Genomic DNA, 15,109 nt, shown 5'->3' with positions numbered 1-15,109 from the left:
CTTTGGGGATGTGGAGGCTCCCGGCCGTGTGGGAAAGTCTCGGATCTCCCCGAAGTCCGGTTTCCTACTCTCGAGATCGGGATCACCAGCTCACGTGAGGTTCAGGGGAGACGGCAGATGATGCTTGATGAGGGGCAGTGATTCTTGGGATGTTCTTGGGGGAGCCCCTGGGCTGCCTGAAAGGCCCCCAGTTCACTGCCTGGGACTTGTCACTGCTTGGTGTGTAGGTACTCCGTGTCTGGAAGTGCTTTCAGGACGCGGGCTGGGGTGTGGTGGAGGCATTTGGTGAAGCTCATTTCTCATCCTCCTCTTCCTCCTCCGATCTGCTAATAGGTGCGCGAGAGCTCAGCTTTCCTCCTGTCTGCTGACCTCCCTGTGAGCATGAGCCTGCCCCCACCTTTGGCCTCCTCGGCCCGGGGAGGGTGACTCACGCCTCCCACCTCCACTGGGAGCTGGTGTTTACCACCCAGCGACTCTGCCCCGCATCTGCGTGGGGGCCCTGCTTGCCTGCCGCTCGGCTCAGCTCGGAGGGCTTGGCACGGAGCCCTGCTCACTTTTAATTAGTCCTCTCTGCGTTCATCCCAGGCACGCCTTTCCCCGGACGTTGGACTGTGTGACCTCAGGACGTGGTCTCCCCAGGGGTGCACTTCCCTGAGTCTCCAGGGATGTCACTTGCCAGGGTGGTTTCTGCCTGCACAGGGGCACCTTAGGTGACGTGTGGTGATGGCCATTGCCTGGGCAGCTCCTTCACCAGCCTCTGGAGGACGGAAGGGAGAACTCGGTGTTTGGCAGAAGAGAGCTCATAGTGAGTCCAGCCAGCGTTTCAATTAACTGACCAAGAGATGTCCTGTTTTTCTCCTTTCGAAGAGGAAATTCCACTTGCCGGGGTACATTTTTGTTGCGCCGTCTTAAACCTGATACGTGGGGATGGGCTCCCGGCACCTGCTCAGAGGCGTATGGCTGTTGCAGTCGTGTTCTGTCCCCGGCCCCACTGGGGGGCCCCAGTAAGACTCGCCCCAGGCACGCCTGGGATCTCCGCTATTTCCAGGGACGCTATGAGTTTGCAGAGCTGCTAAGGGGATGCGGACATACAAACCACAGCTAAATGGGGAGATAAAACATGATAAGGAAAAATTACTGCTCTGTACCACGTCTGAGAGGCCAGGCAAGATCCACTGGGTGCTCAGAAGCAAGAAAAATTGGACAGGTCCGGTGCAGGAGGAGGGGCAGATCTCAGCAAGTAGTTCGGGATTCGTGAGGGTGGTGAACGGCACAGCCTGGTGGGTACAAGCAGGGTTTAGCATCCAGACTGAGCCGGATTTGACGCGTGGCTTGGCTGCTTGCCAGTTCTGCACCGGAGGTGAGTGACCTCACTGCTGTCAGCCTCGGTTTCCTTATCGTTAATGGGATAATGAGAACCAGCTCGTAGGATTGTTTTGAGGATTAAGTGAGATAATGTTTATAAAGTGCTTAATCTGGGGTCTGGCCCAGAGCAGATGCTTTCTAAGTGGGTGTGACTGTAAGCACCAGGAGGGGCTGGGACGCGGGTTTCTCAGGCGGCCCCACCAGCCCCAGAAACCCGGCGGGACGGAAGGGCAGACGGAGACAGGACGGGTCTCTTTGGCAGCTGACTCAGCCCTGCTCTTACGGTTGGGGCATCTTCCTGCCAGGAAGAGGTTCTTCACAGGCTGGAGACCAAGCAGCGTGAGCCCTGCGTTCTCGTGTGGAGCCCTTCTCTCTCGTCACCCTCGCCTCCAGGTTCCACGGCCCCCACCTGTACCGACTGACCCCCTTAGATGCTCCTGAAACAAGGGCAGAGGTGGCAAGGGGGTGGGAAAGGAAGATCTACGTGTATTTCAGGAAGACCCTCTCTTTCAAACATTCACCGGCAAATTAGAAGCCAAAATCAAAAGAGATCAGAACAAAGGGCTGGCCTGTTTCCTGGCTTTTCAGCTTTCGGAGTTGTGATTCATCTCTGCGCATTCATTTTCTGGTTAGCAGACCCTAGTTTCTTTTCCCGTATTTCCCTGTCTCTGCTACAAAGTAGGGAAAAGGGAATCCTTCCTAGCAGTGTGGAGATTTGGGGCTGGAGGGGTGCCTCCCAGCAAGGGGCTCTCCATCCCTCTGGGCCGTGGGGAGCCCCCTCCGGATCTGGTTACAGAGGGGACCCTCAGGGCATCTTGAAGGCCATGAGGTCCAGGTCCTCCAGGGTGGAAGGGAGGGAAGCATGCTCGTGGTGGGGCCAGGCAGGCAGTGTCCTGGCAGTTGGTGTTGGAGACCCTCGGATGGCGCCAGGGGTCCAGAGGCAGGAGGGTCACCCTGCGGACTGGGAGCCTGCCCTGGGCCCTGGGTGGGTGGGGCTGCAGTTTTGTGTCCCGGGGACACCGGAATGAAAGGTGGTGAGGAGGGCAGTTACTTGGGACCCAGAAGCAGGTCCCTGGGAAGCCCAGGACGGTCCACTGGGGTGAGAAGACATTCAGAGCATTTTTTATGATTCATTGTTGTCGGGGTGTTGTTTTGTGAGCATGTAATGCAACAGTACTGTAAGACTGGTGCATAGCTTGTCAGTGAATCCATTAGACATTTGGTCCTTGCCCACTGGTCACTTCCTGCCGGGCATGCCATGCTGTTTATGTCCATCAGCTTGGAGACCACCCATCTGAGGGCAGAGGAGGAGCGTGGCCCTCAGAGCCTGGTTCTGTCGTGAACAGAGCCTCTGGCCAGGCAGCCTGGCGTCAAGCTGGGGAGGCCGCGAGGATGCTCCCTGACCACACTGATGCTGTGATGTCAGGGGCAGGCTGTGCCCCGCTGGCCCATACCTGGTCCTGTGTGGACAACTACACTGATCTTCCCTGTGCTCCTCAGCTGCTGTCAGAAGCACCCTGAGGCTGACAGCGCTTGGCACAGGATGGGTGCTGACTCAAGCCGCCTGGAGAAGAGATGCTTGTGTTGCAGAAAGATGTGCGATGCCTGAGAAGTGTGGCTCCGCAGCTCCCAGGGGTGTGATTTGGGAAGAATATGCTCATTTTCCAGCCATTTTAATGTCCCTGCAACATTTCAGCCCTAAAGTGGCGGATGTGCACGAGAGGCAGCTTGCTGTGGTCCGCAGGATGCAGGCAGGAGTTGCTGGTAGATTCGCATCTCTAAGAGACCAGGTGGGAAAGAGTTAGAAGTGTGTCCACAGGAGGCAGGGAGGTGGGGCTGAGAGCTGGCGTCTTCAGCTCCCAGAGTGGCTTTGGTCTGCCTTTTGCTGGATTCTGCAGAATTCCCAGCACCCCTGTGGGTGGTGTCAGCCCCTCACACGTGCCCCAGGCCGACGGCGGGGCAGGGATGCCAGGCCGTGCTGGGAGCCGCCCGGTGCACACGGGAGCTAAGTGGAGGCGGAGAGAATTCTCCGTGCAGCGCTGAGGTGGGCCGAGGGTTTGTTGTCGTTCAGTCGCTCAGTCGTGTCCGACTCTTGGCGACCCCATGGACTGCAGCACGCCAGGCCTCCCTGTCCATCACCGACTCCTGGAGCTTGCTCAACTCATGTCCATTGAGTTGGTGATGTCATCCAACCATCTCATCCTCTGTCGCCCCCTCCTCCTCTTACCCTCAGTCTTTCCCAGCATCAGGGTCTTTTCCAGGGTGAGGCTTACAGAGTCACTTTGTATATGTTTCTGAGAGCATCTGAAGGCTCTCTGAATAAGCATTCTTGCAGGATGCCTTCTCCACACACATTCAGGGTGGTGTGCTTATCCAGGAGATGGGACCTCGATTTATGCTCCATTAGTACAGCTAATCCTGCCACTGAGGGTTGGCTGCACCTCTGCCGTCAAAGAGCCGATTGTCTGTGCCCCCGAGGAGCCGCTGCGCAGGGCGGCCTGGGGCCCTGGCCCCCCGCTTCCTAGCTCAGGACACAGGGCTGGTTTTCTTCCCCTCCCGCCCTTCTGGCTGGGTGTGTGCGCAGGGTGGAGCTGTTCCCTGGGCTTTATGGCCACTCCCTGAACAGGCTCCTCTGTCACTCAGGCCTGTCATTGTGCTGAGTAAGGCTGCCGAGCCCCTCCAACCTTTCTGCCTGCTGCCGCCCCGGTCGCGTCTCCCAGCCGGGCTTGTCCTGCGGTCCTCAGCATGTGTGAGCTGCTCAGGGACACTCCTAGAGGCCCCTTGGAAGGCTCTCTCTGTCACAGGCCAGAGCCCTGCTGACCGAAATGTCCACTGGGGTCTGTAGAGTGAAACTGGGACACGCATCTTAAGAGCGCCTCTGTCCTGGCTTTGGAATTTTAATGTCTACTGTCCTCACCCTGGACCAAACTTAAGACGTGTCTTTATTTCACTCTCAGAGTTTCCACTCTAAGATGAAATGATAAGCAGTCCCTGTAGCCGCTTGCCTACCTTAATGAATGTTGTGGATGCCTAACATTCATTTTAAGCTTTTGTCATTTTGAAATTTATTTTTTTGTACTTCTCAATCGCTATCCCCCATACATTTGGTAGGTGGGAACCTGGCATTAACGATGATGTCTGTCTCAATGTAGTTTGCCGGTTAAGGGCTCATGTTATATTTATTGGCAAAGGGCTTCATTCCTCTACAAGCTCATGGAGTTGCTGCTGGAGCTTGTGCTTGGTTCCCTTTTCATCTCCTGTAACTTCTTGTCGGCACTGTACTAGTAGGTGCTCAGTAACAGCGGGGATGAATAGTGACAGCATCCTGGGTTCTTCCCCCTCTTGGGCCCTTGCTGTGCTGTCTTGAGGCCTGGGGCTGCCCCGGACGCTTGCTGGTCAGGCAGGATGTCAGGGCTGTCAGATGGCTTGCAGCTGGAGTCTGAGAAACCCACCCCATGGCTGAGCCCCTTGGCTTAGGCCCTTGTGTCTTTCAGACCCTCCACCTTGAATGTTCAGAAAGAAATTCCTTAAGCAGCCCCCTGCCTGCATACCCCAGGGCAGAGCCCTTAGGGTCAGTCTGTCTGTCCCGAGAGCCCTTGTCCAGCTCGAGAGTTTGGGGAGTGACCTTGCGTCAGGTGGGCTCAGCCCTGGGTGATCTGGCGAGCACTGCTCTGCAGCATGGTCTGCCCTCACAGCGGACCTTGGAGGAACCTCCGTCTGCCCTTTTGTTGCTCAGAGGTTGTAAAAACAGCAGCAAAGCCACTGTGTTTGGATGTCCCTTCAGTCTAATCAATAAGTGCAGGGTTTTTGGGACGGTGTGCATCACAGAACATCCCTGGGGATTTATTTGGCTGGGGCAGGGAAGCCCTGGGGGAGCTCTTGGGAAGGATGGACATTTGAAATGAAGGTGGCAACAAAGTAAAAGGGCTTCTTCCCTGGTGGCTCAGATGGTCAAGAGTCTGCCTGCAATGCAGGAGACCTGGGTTTGATCCCTGGGTTGGTAAGATCCCCTGGAGAAGGGAATGGCAACCTACTCCAATATTCTTTTCTGGGAAATCCCATGGACAGAGGTGCCTGGCGGGCTACAGTGCATGGGGTCGCAAAGAGACACGACTGGGTGAAGTGAAAAGAAAAAAAGTATTACTTCTCATGTGGACTTTTCTCTAAAATACTGTATTTGAGTCAAACTTTTGCTTTAAAGCTATATTCACTGTTTATTCTCTTGAACTTTTCTGAAAAACAGACATAAAGTGTATGCTCTTGCTTGAATTCACAGTGATCTATCATTACTTTATGTCTACTTTTAATCAGGATTTTTTTAAAAAAACCTAGTATTTGGTTATTTTGTAAAACAGTATTTTGAAATGTCTGGTACATTTATGCTCTTTTCTCTCTAAACAATGAACAAAAAAATCATCCTTAATCTTGCTCTACTAACTAGAGTACAAGAAAAATCTAATGCTAATTGCAATGACAAAAAGGTAAAAAAAGATAAAAAAAAAAAAGTAAAATGTAGCTGGCAAGCGGCAATGAGCACAAGGATTTTTTTGTAGTTAAAAAACAGAAACATGCACCTCCCTTTTACTCGTCCTAAGGTTGGTTACTGACAGGAGTTTGTTGTTTTTCAGTCGCTAAGTCATGGTTGACTCTTTGAGACCCCATGGACTGCAGTACAACAGGCTTCCCTGTCCCTCAGCATCTTTCAGTTTGCCCAAGTTCATATCCACTGATGCCATCCAACCATCTCATCCTCTGTTGCCCTCTTCTCCTGCCTTCGATCATTCCCAGCATCAGGATCTTTTCCAATGAGTTGGCTCTTCCATCAAGTCTTGCCCCTAACTACTCCAAAGATGGAACTCCTGTGAAATCTGGGTGCCTTTTCTAAGTTTTTTAAATAGTAGCACAATGTTACTGGGATGGTACAGCTGTATTTTCACTGTCACTGATGATAGTGTCTGGTAATTACATGGTGGGCTCCATCTGCAGCTGTAAACACAGTGTAAACATTAACTGTTTCATTCTCCCAACACCTCTGCAGAGAGCAGGAGAGGCTGGACCTCTGTGGTTTGGTTGTAGGTTTGGTCTGGGTTTGGTCGTATCTCATCGAGGCGTCCTGTACACGTACAGGTATGTGGTAGAGCTGGGAAGGTAACAACTTTGCTGCAGATGAAAAACACTATGTCTCCATAGAAGCAGGAGTGGAGAGGGTGAGCCTCCTGACTCCAGCAGGCAAATGTGGAGTTACTATTTTGATTACAGGATAAATGGCTAGAAACAGCAAACACCACTGTGTGTTGAGAGGTGCGGAATTTTGTTTCTGATGTACCTTATCTGCTCCTGACCTTTAAAAGGAGCAATCCATCACTGCTCCCTTGGCAGTAGTTTTTATGGCTTTTGTTTCTTTTAAAAAGTCATTTCTTACTAGGCCTGGTTTTTTTCTCCTTTTATATCTCAAAGAGTGAAATACCAAATAACTTTGAAATTTATACTAGTGAACTTCAAAAGCTGGGCTAGACTTTCAAGAGATTTATGGACCAAAACAAAATAATTATTGTACAGTTTAAAAAATTTTTTATCCATTGCTTTAATGCACTGCTTCAGTTAACCAACATGATTTCAATTTATTATGCAAATGCAACAATTATTCCATTCGAAACGTTAGAAAGATTGCATACTTTGTTTCCCCAGCACAATAAATGGTGTTGAATGTTCCATTTTTGTTTTGTTTTTGATTTGCTTCTTTGGTCTTTAGTGACAATCCATTTAAAGTAAAAGTCTTTAAAGTGGCCGAATAACATGGTAACATGTCTTCACTGGTAATTTAGTACTCGCATATAATGAGTTAATCCAAGGGATGTCATTAAAAACAGCATGGTGCCTGAATACCCAAGCTGAGATGTTTTTAATCACAGAATTATAGTAATTACATAAATCCTGGTATTTTCATCAGACAGGAACATGCCCTAAACATGCACTTTAAACTCAACACTGATAACCATGGACTGTGCTAAAGTACAGGCTGGAGAATCCTCAGGCCAAGGGGAACATTGGAGAGAATGTTATGTGTTGCATCTTAGCGGAAAATTGGGAAATGAACTATTTTGATAGCATAGTAATATCTGTAAGAGGCACATCACCTGGGAAGTAGGAGAGAAACTCCCAGCTGTGGCTGAAGTACAAAGGGGTGACTACTCAGACTCAGTGAGCCCTGCTGTTCGCTGCATTTTCAGCACACGGAGGGTGCAGAAGGATCACCTTCTCCTTCTCCCAGGAGGCCAGAAGCTGCTAATTGCCTAGAGTTCTTCTGGTCCATCAGTGAGACAGCCCACCGGTAAATGAAGCGAGAATCTGGATATCTAGGTCGAGTGAAGACTATGTGAAAAGTAACTTTGCTATCGCGGGGATTTTTTTAAAGTGTTGAATTTTTATAAAATGACCCAGACACAGTACCCTCAGGGATCTCCTTTCAGAGAAGTGATATATTGAATAAGAAGATGCATCTAGGAAAATTTATTAAAATCTCCCCAAACAAGAAATCTTATTTGACTCACTTATTCTTTCTTTTTCCTGGCTCAGATGGGCAAGGGAGTTGAGAAAAGGGGATTGAGGAAGAGAGGAGGTGGAGGGGATGAGGAAGAGAGGGTCACTGATGGGTGGATGAGGAAAGAGGTGCCCGGGAAAGGGGGGCAGAGGGTCAGAGCCAGGTAGCTCCGCATTTGTTTGGGGGATGGTGAAGTTGAGGTGCAGAGTGTGTGTGAAAGGCTCTGTGCTCTGGCTGGGTATTCCTGGTGAGCCACCAGGACAGGGAATTCCTCCTGGAGGGTGGGCAGAGGCATCCTGGGTTTGAGTTCTGACCAAGAAGTATTTCAGGTCTCCTTCTCCCAGCCTCATCCTTTTCTCTGTAACCTCATCACCCATTGCCCTGGAAAAACCATCTGCTCATTCTGCACGTTACCATCCAAACTTAGCATTTGCATATTTGAGCCTCCAGGTGCTTCCGCGCTGCTCAGCAGAAAGGGTGAGGACCACTCTGAGCTGGCTTGAAGCTCTGCCCTGGGCGTGTGCCCTCAAGATCACAGATGCTCACTGTTTGCATCTAGCAGGGCTTGGGCAGGCCCTGTCTGCAATCCCCTTGTCATTTAAGTTTTGCTTTTTCCCTTTTAACCACGAAAATAATACGTGCCATTGTGGACAATTTACACGATAAAGAAAACTCACCATTAATCCTACTCTAGTAAGAGAGAGCTCACATTTCGCCATCTTTTCTTCCTATTTTTTTTTTTTGCATGCTTTGTTTTTTGTGTGCACTCCTCTGCAAATGGGTATCTGTATGCTGATTCAGAAACACCAAACAATATGTAATCACCTGTTGTAAGCATTTTCGTTTTTCTTTTTGCCACATTGCATGACTTGCAGATCAGAGTTTCCTGCCCAGGGATGAACCCGGCTCTAGGGCAGTGAGAGTGTAGCAGTCCTAAACACTGGACTGCCCGGGAATTCCCAGTATTTTCCATAAACCCCACTGCATATTGATTATTGATCGTCATGGTGAACACAAGGAGGTTACTGTCTCCAGTGAGTGTTGTCCTCTTCTCTCCCCAGATCCCCTCTGGAAGGTTACGATGGGAATGAGCCTGACCACTTGGACGGTTTCCCCGACTTGTTGCCTCTGCCCGCAAGTTCGTCCTTCAGAAGTCAGGAAAGTGCTGCGCGTGGTGGCGGCCTCCCAGGAACAAGGCGTGGCGGTATAGACAGGAATGGATGAGAGCGGCCCGGGGGGCCTCGGACGCGTGCTCCCGGTGGTCTAGTCTGGGGACGCCCCTCGCGGGCCGGGGCCGCATGGCCGACGCCTGAGCCAGGATGCTGCGCCGGGGGCTGCTCGCCTGGGCCTCCCGGGTGGTGGTCTTGCTGGTGCTTCTCTGCTGCGCGGTGTCCGTCCTCTACATGCTGGCCTGCACTCCGAGGGGCGACGACGAGCGGCTGGGGCTGCCCAGGGCCAACGGCCCCACGGGCAGGGCCGGGTCCCAGGCGGCGGTGCTCGGCTGGGAGGAGCGTCACCGCGACCACGTGGGGAGCCTCAAGAGGCAGATCGCGCAGCTGCAGGACGAGCTGCAGGAGCGGAGCGAGCAGCTGAGGGCCGCGCAGCAGCTGGCGGGGGAGCCCGCGGGTGCCCCCGCCAGGGCCCAGGCCGACCTGCTGGCCTTCCTGCGCTCACAGGTGGACAGGGCGGAGGTGCACGCCGGCGTCAAGCAGGCCACCGAGTACGCCGCCGTGCCCTTCGACAGCTTCACACTGCACAAGGTGTACCAGCTGGAAACCGGCCTGACCCGCCACCCCGAGGAGAAGCCCGTGCGCAAGGACAAGCGGGACGAGCTGGTGGAGGCCATCCAGTCGGCCGTGGAGGCCCTCAACAGCCCCGCGGAGAGCAGCCCCGACCAGCGGCCCTACACGGCCTCGGACTTCATCGAAGGTTGGCCGGCTCGCCAACGGGGTGGGAAGTGGTGGGAGGGGCCGGGGTCCGGGCCCAGGCAGGGCCGGGCTGCGGAGGTCCGCGGTGGTTTTGGAGATGGGGCAGACAGCTCTGTGTGAGCCACTTCAGGATGACGGATTGCGGTGGCTGTGACCTGCAAGACAACTCAGCGTGGCCAGGGAAGGTGCAGAGTCAAGGAGGGAACAAAGGAAGCTGAGGAGAAGCTGACCAGGGCAGCACCCCAGCCCCTCTGTCCAGGAACAGACAGTACGGTTGACTGAAGCAAGCACAAATCCACCATGATCCCAGGCCTGGACCGACTTAGACCAGTTCAGACTGGTTTGAATTCGCTGAGACTTGTTTAGACCAGTTTAAAAAAGCCTCTGAGACTGGTTTAGACCTGTTTGAACTGGCTGAGACTTGCTTAGACCAGTATAAAAAGCCTCAGATTGGTTTGACCTGTATGAACTGGTTGAGGCCAGGTTGAACCAGCTGTTGAACCAGGTGGAACTGGGTTAGACCTGTTTGAACTGGCTGAGACCAGTTTAGATTGGTTTAGACCAGTTTGTACCATCTTAGACTGGTTTATGCCGGCTTACCCAAGAGGGGTTTTGAGTATGACAGGCAGTTTTCGTTTTATGGCTTCTTACAGGCACTTCTGGAGACAGGGTCCTTTCGTCAGGCCACGGATAGGACAGTAGTAGCCAATGTGTGCCTGTGGCACTTATGCTGGTCCAGCTCTGTTTTAGCGTTTATACTTGCAGTGACCCCTTTGGGGTGGGGAGTGAGGACATGGAGGCTCAGATTAAGTAAATCACCTAAAATTGCTCCCTTACCAAGTGACAATGGGATGTGAACCCAGAATTCTGATTCCAGCATCCAGGTCCTTAACCACTGGGTCACACTGGGCAGGTAGTCGGAGCACCTGGAAACTGAGAGAGTGAATGGCTCTTTTCTTTGGGGATGCAGAGCAACCTAGTATTAACTTGTGTTTGTGCCAGTTTTAGAAGAAAGCAGCCTCATCTTGGAAGTTTCTTGCAGGCTCTTCTTACCGATTTTTCCATTGTTACCGATTCAAAAATCAGCTAATAATTTGGGAGAGGAGCTGCCTTGGAGGGTGCCCAGCTTTTCCTCCTGTTTCTGAATAGGTCGTACTTCCCAGACACGTGGCTTGTCCACTCACCCTGCTCCCTACTGGTTCTGTAATGACCATCTCATCAACCTACAGGCAGGACAAACTGCCTTTAGTCGTATCAGAAACGCTCTCTCTGTTCCTCATGCCTGTTCTCTTTGGATGCCTTCCTGTCTTACTGTTTTTCCTTTTACAGGTGAACCGTAAGTTAATGCAGTTTTGATATATTATCTGTTTTCATATACCTGGAGCTTGGTAAATAAATCTTACACAAGGTCAAGCTTCTGATGTGTCAACTGGAAAAAAAAAGCACAACCTGTGAATTGTGAATTAAGTTTTATTTTGGTGCAAAATGAGGACTTTAGCCAGTGAGACAGCATCTCAGACATCTCTGAGGATATGCCCCACCAAGAAGTGGAGTGGAGGCCAGGCTATATGTGATTTTGGTAAAGAGGGGTCCATGAAACAACACATTTTGGCAGAAGGTTGCTGCTAGTCATGAGGAGCAGATGTCATTGTTCGTGATTTTGGTACTTTTCTACATACAAGAAGATACAGGAAATAGGGCTCCTAAAATCTTCTCTTGAAAGTATCTATCTGAGACCTGTTCCACCAGTTTTTCCCAGAGAATTGAGTGCCTCGTTTTTACTCTCAATCTCAAACTCCTTTCAGGGTAAGTAAGTTGAAGGTCAGTGACTGCAGTAGCTAGTGACTTCATCCTTGTAGAGGCAGATGACAAGTGTCCATTTTTCATCCACAGGTGTCAGGATTTTTTTAACTTATTTATTCTGAGGTATTAAAATGCTCAGCATACCGGGAAGCTAGTAAACACAGGGTGAGCACTAAGTAAGTGTTTAAAATATTGTGAGGCTGTAGCCTCCCATTTTTAGAGTGCTTGAGAGCTTATGAAACATTTCAACAACTATTGTTTGCCTCGCTGACTGCCAGGGAAAATCATTATAAACACCCTTTAAAAGGAATTCCTGGTTGCCCCTCACACAAAACCGTTTCAAAAGAACTTTATTATAGATCTGTGCCTGCACTTGGGCACATTCACCCTTGTGGCTTTAATCTGCATTCATGTTTAAAATCTCTGCTTTTCTGTGCACAGTATCTGAAGTGTAAGGCCTGTGGTTCTCCGTCAGGAGAGACCCGGACCTCTGGTCCCTGAGCTGATGTAGCATGGCTGACTTCCTCTCAGAGACTGCTTGTCACGCTGCCTCGTGTGGTAACACCCTATATGAGAAGATAGGTCGGTCCACACATGCCTTCCAAACTTGGGGAAGGTCTGCTCAGCTATTTCGTACGATGATAAATGGACACAAGCACTTCAAATATGTTTACACATATTTAACTGTCATACACATAGTTCATACCACTTTTTCATTCTTATCACAAAAGACTATGGAGGCAGTTTTTACTTTCTCAGTAAATGGAGTGTCAACAAAAGACTCCGCTGGCCAGAAACTGCAGGAAGGCAGAGTTAAATCCAGTGCAAGGAGTAACTATCAGACAGAGACATTTCTGAACAAAGTGGGGTTTCTGTCTCTACAATGATTCTGTCATCAGCTGGATAGCTGGGAGGTTGTAACTGATGATTCTGTCATCAGAGAGGTGGTTGGACTGAATTACATATGAAGATCTTTGGAATCCTGGTTCATGATTGTTTGATCTACACCCAGTGGAGGAGAAAGAAGGGAAGAGAAAGGGTCTGATTTGAAATCTTTTTTCTATAGTAACTAGAACAAGTGACGGAATCTTGTAAGGATGAAGTCTGTCTTTGCAGTAACATGTTTAGATTTGTAAACTGGAAGTTTGCAACTCCCCTGGTGGCTCAGATGGGGGAGACCCGGGTTCAGTCCTTGGGTCGGGAAGATCCCCTGGAGAAGGAAATGGCACCCCACTCTAGTATTCTTGCCTGGAGAATCCCGTGGACAGAGGACCTTGGCAGGCTATAGTCCATGGGGTCGCAAAGCGTCAGACTGAGCGACTAACACTTTCATACTTTCACTTTCCACGGTAATTAGAACAAGCGGCAGAACCTTGTGAGGATGAAGTCTATCTTTAAGAGAATGTGTCTGGGTTTGTAAACCTAACCTTGGACCATTTTGTGTTTGGGTGTCAGCAGGCAGTTGAGTGGGAGTCTTCGGGCAGACCTGGGCTCCACACCCCTGTAGGGGTGTGGCTGAACCCTGAACTCGGGTGATAAGGATGGGAGTTCTTTGTGTTTAGACGAAGAATAATGAAAGTCTGAGAATGCTTCTGGATGATAATGGTTGTGTAGACTGAAAAGCCAGCCCTGGGGCAGGAGGCATGATGCCAGGGCAGGGGGCTGGGTGACCCTGGTCCAGACCCCGCATACCTCCCAGCAGCTGGGTCTCGTCTTTCGGTAAGAGGCTAACTTTCACGTCCCCCAAGGCCCACCCAGCCCAGCCTCCTGCAAAATATGAAGCACGGCTTCAGCTTTGTTCCTCTCGGCTTTGCTGAGGGACCATTCCTGATTTGCTGAGGGACCATTCCTGAGGGGTGCCTCAGCTCTGCAGATCCTGCTCTCTGGAAAGGGGGGATTCGGACAGAGTCTTCTCTGACGGTGGCCACTTCCTGCAGTTCCGTGGAACCTGCGGAGGGGGAATGCCCGCTGATGACCGTCTAATTTGTTATCCACGCTGATTGAGCTATTATCTATCTCTAAAACACAGAGGAAGCGACGTTGACCTTCATTTCCAGATGTTTCTTCTGGCACTGATTTTTGCATCGGATTCTCACATAATAACATGAATCTTTGGTACAACCATCTGGGAAAAGAAGATAAAGGAGAAAAACACGATCAGATCCTGTGCGTTCGGAAGCCCAGCTGTTTATCTCAAGTGAACAGAACACTGCCCTTTGTGGCTTAATGCCTCCTGTTTAGGTCTGAGTGGCATGACTTTTGGCTTCGATGGCATTTTTTAAATAGAGCTCTCGGACCTGCAGTTGAGATCAGCCATAAAACAATTTGTTGTTGTCCGGTTGCTCAGTTGTGTCCAACTTGCTGTGACCCCATGGACTGCAGCACACCAGCCTGCCCTGTCCTTCACCATCTCCTGGAGCTTGCTCAAACTCATGTCCATTGAGTCGTTGATGCCATCCAACCATCTCATCCTCTGTCTTCCCCTTCTCCTTGAGCCCTCAATCTTTCCCAGCATCAGGGTCTCTTCCAGTGAGTCAGATCTTCTCATTGAGTGACCAGAGTATTGGAGCTTCAGCATCAGTCCTTCCAATGAATATTCAGGGATGATTTCTTTTAGGAAAAAAGTGTAGCCTCCTGAATTACTATTGTCACCATCTAAACACCGGATACCGTGAGTCCTGTGTGAGGTGCTGTGTCTGCCGTCCCTGCGGGGTGGTTCTGAACCAGGCTGGGCAACTCGCTTGCTCCAGCCTTTCTAGGGTTAGTGGAAGCAAGAGTGGGTCAGATGCCGAAAGACTTGATTTTAGGGTGAGATGGAGCGGAGCCAAGAGTCACGAGAAAGTGAAGATTTTGATGGTGCCCTGAGACCTGTTTTAAAACAAGGGAATGTGGAAGTGGCTCCAAAAGCTTAGTAGTCACTGCATAGTGACCTCCTGTGCTCTGCAGCCAAGACCGGGGAAGGGGTGGTTCCCAGGAGGCTGAGGTGGAGTGAGGATCCTGAGTGTTCCATGTTCTTTGTTGATGCCTCAGCTTAACCTCCAGGGGTACCCTGTGGACCACGAGGCTAAGTTTTGCTAGACAAGTCAAGCCCAGTCCCAGGGCCAGGTGTCTGGAGGGCTGGGTGCTTGAGGCCATGATGCTTGGCGTGTCTTTTTGTGACTTTGGAGGAAAGGTAAGATAGGTGTTCGGGTGCATTTCCGGCCACTTGGGGGGCCTCTGGGGGTCTTGATGCAGAAATTAGGAAGAGCGGATTCTGTGCAGTGGGCGGGGTGTGGGGGAAGAGCAGATGGTTCGGGGAGGTGGCTGCAGGCAGGACAGGATGGAGGGCTTGCAGCTTGCGGGCTTCTCGTTGCAGGGGCTTCTCTTATTGTGGAGCGTGGGCTCTAGAGGGCTGGCTCAGTCGTTGTGGTGCATGGGCTTAGTTGCCCTGTGGCATGTGGGATCTTCCTGGACTAGGGATCGAACCTGTGTC

The 15,109-nt window shown here is 51.0% G+C and overlaps 1 protein-coding gene across 13 annotated transcripts in view; it reads left to right on the top strand.

Moving 5' to 3' along the window:
• The window catches only part of CSGALNACT1 (chondroitin sulfate N-acetylgalactosaminyltransferase 1), a 323,001-nt gene that overhangs the window by 233,970 nt on the left and 73,922 nt on the right, over positions 1-15,109 (top strand). For 11 of the 13 annotated variants that reach the window (XM_081524356.1, XM_081524353.1, XM_081524358.1 and 8 more), the window contains one exon: positions 8,968-9,835. In XM_081524356.1, the coding sequence (XP_081380482.1) occupies positions 9,226-9,835 (610 nt within the window). In that variant the 5' untranslated portion in view covers positions 8,968-9,225. Of the gene's footprint in view, positions 1-563; positions 1,361-8,815; positions 8,941-8,967; positions 9,836-15,109 lie in introns of those variants that run through there. The other 2 variants (XM_081524363.1, XM_081524364.1) reach the window with 2 other exon arrangements.

The sequence above is a fragment of the Giraffa tippelskirchi genome, chromosome 8, assembly GCF_054371585.1.
Source record: "Giraffa tippelskirchi isolate mGirTip1 chromosome 8, T2T-mGirTip1v1.2.pri, whole genome shotgun sequence".
Taxonomy (NCBI): Eukaryota; Metazoa; Chordata; class Mammalia; order Artiodactyla; family Giraffidae; genus Giraffa; species Giraffa tippelskirchi.
The sequence above is the reverse complement of the archived record's forward strand: the minus strand, read 5'-3'. Positions and strand labels throughout refer to the sequence as shown.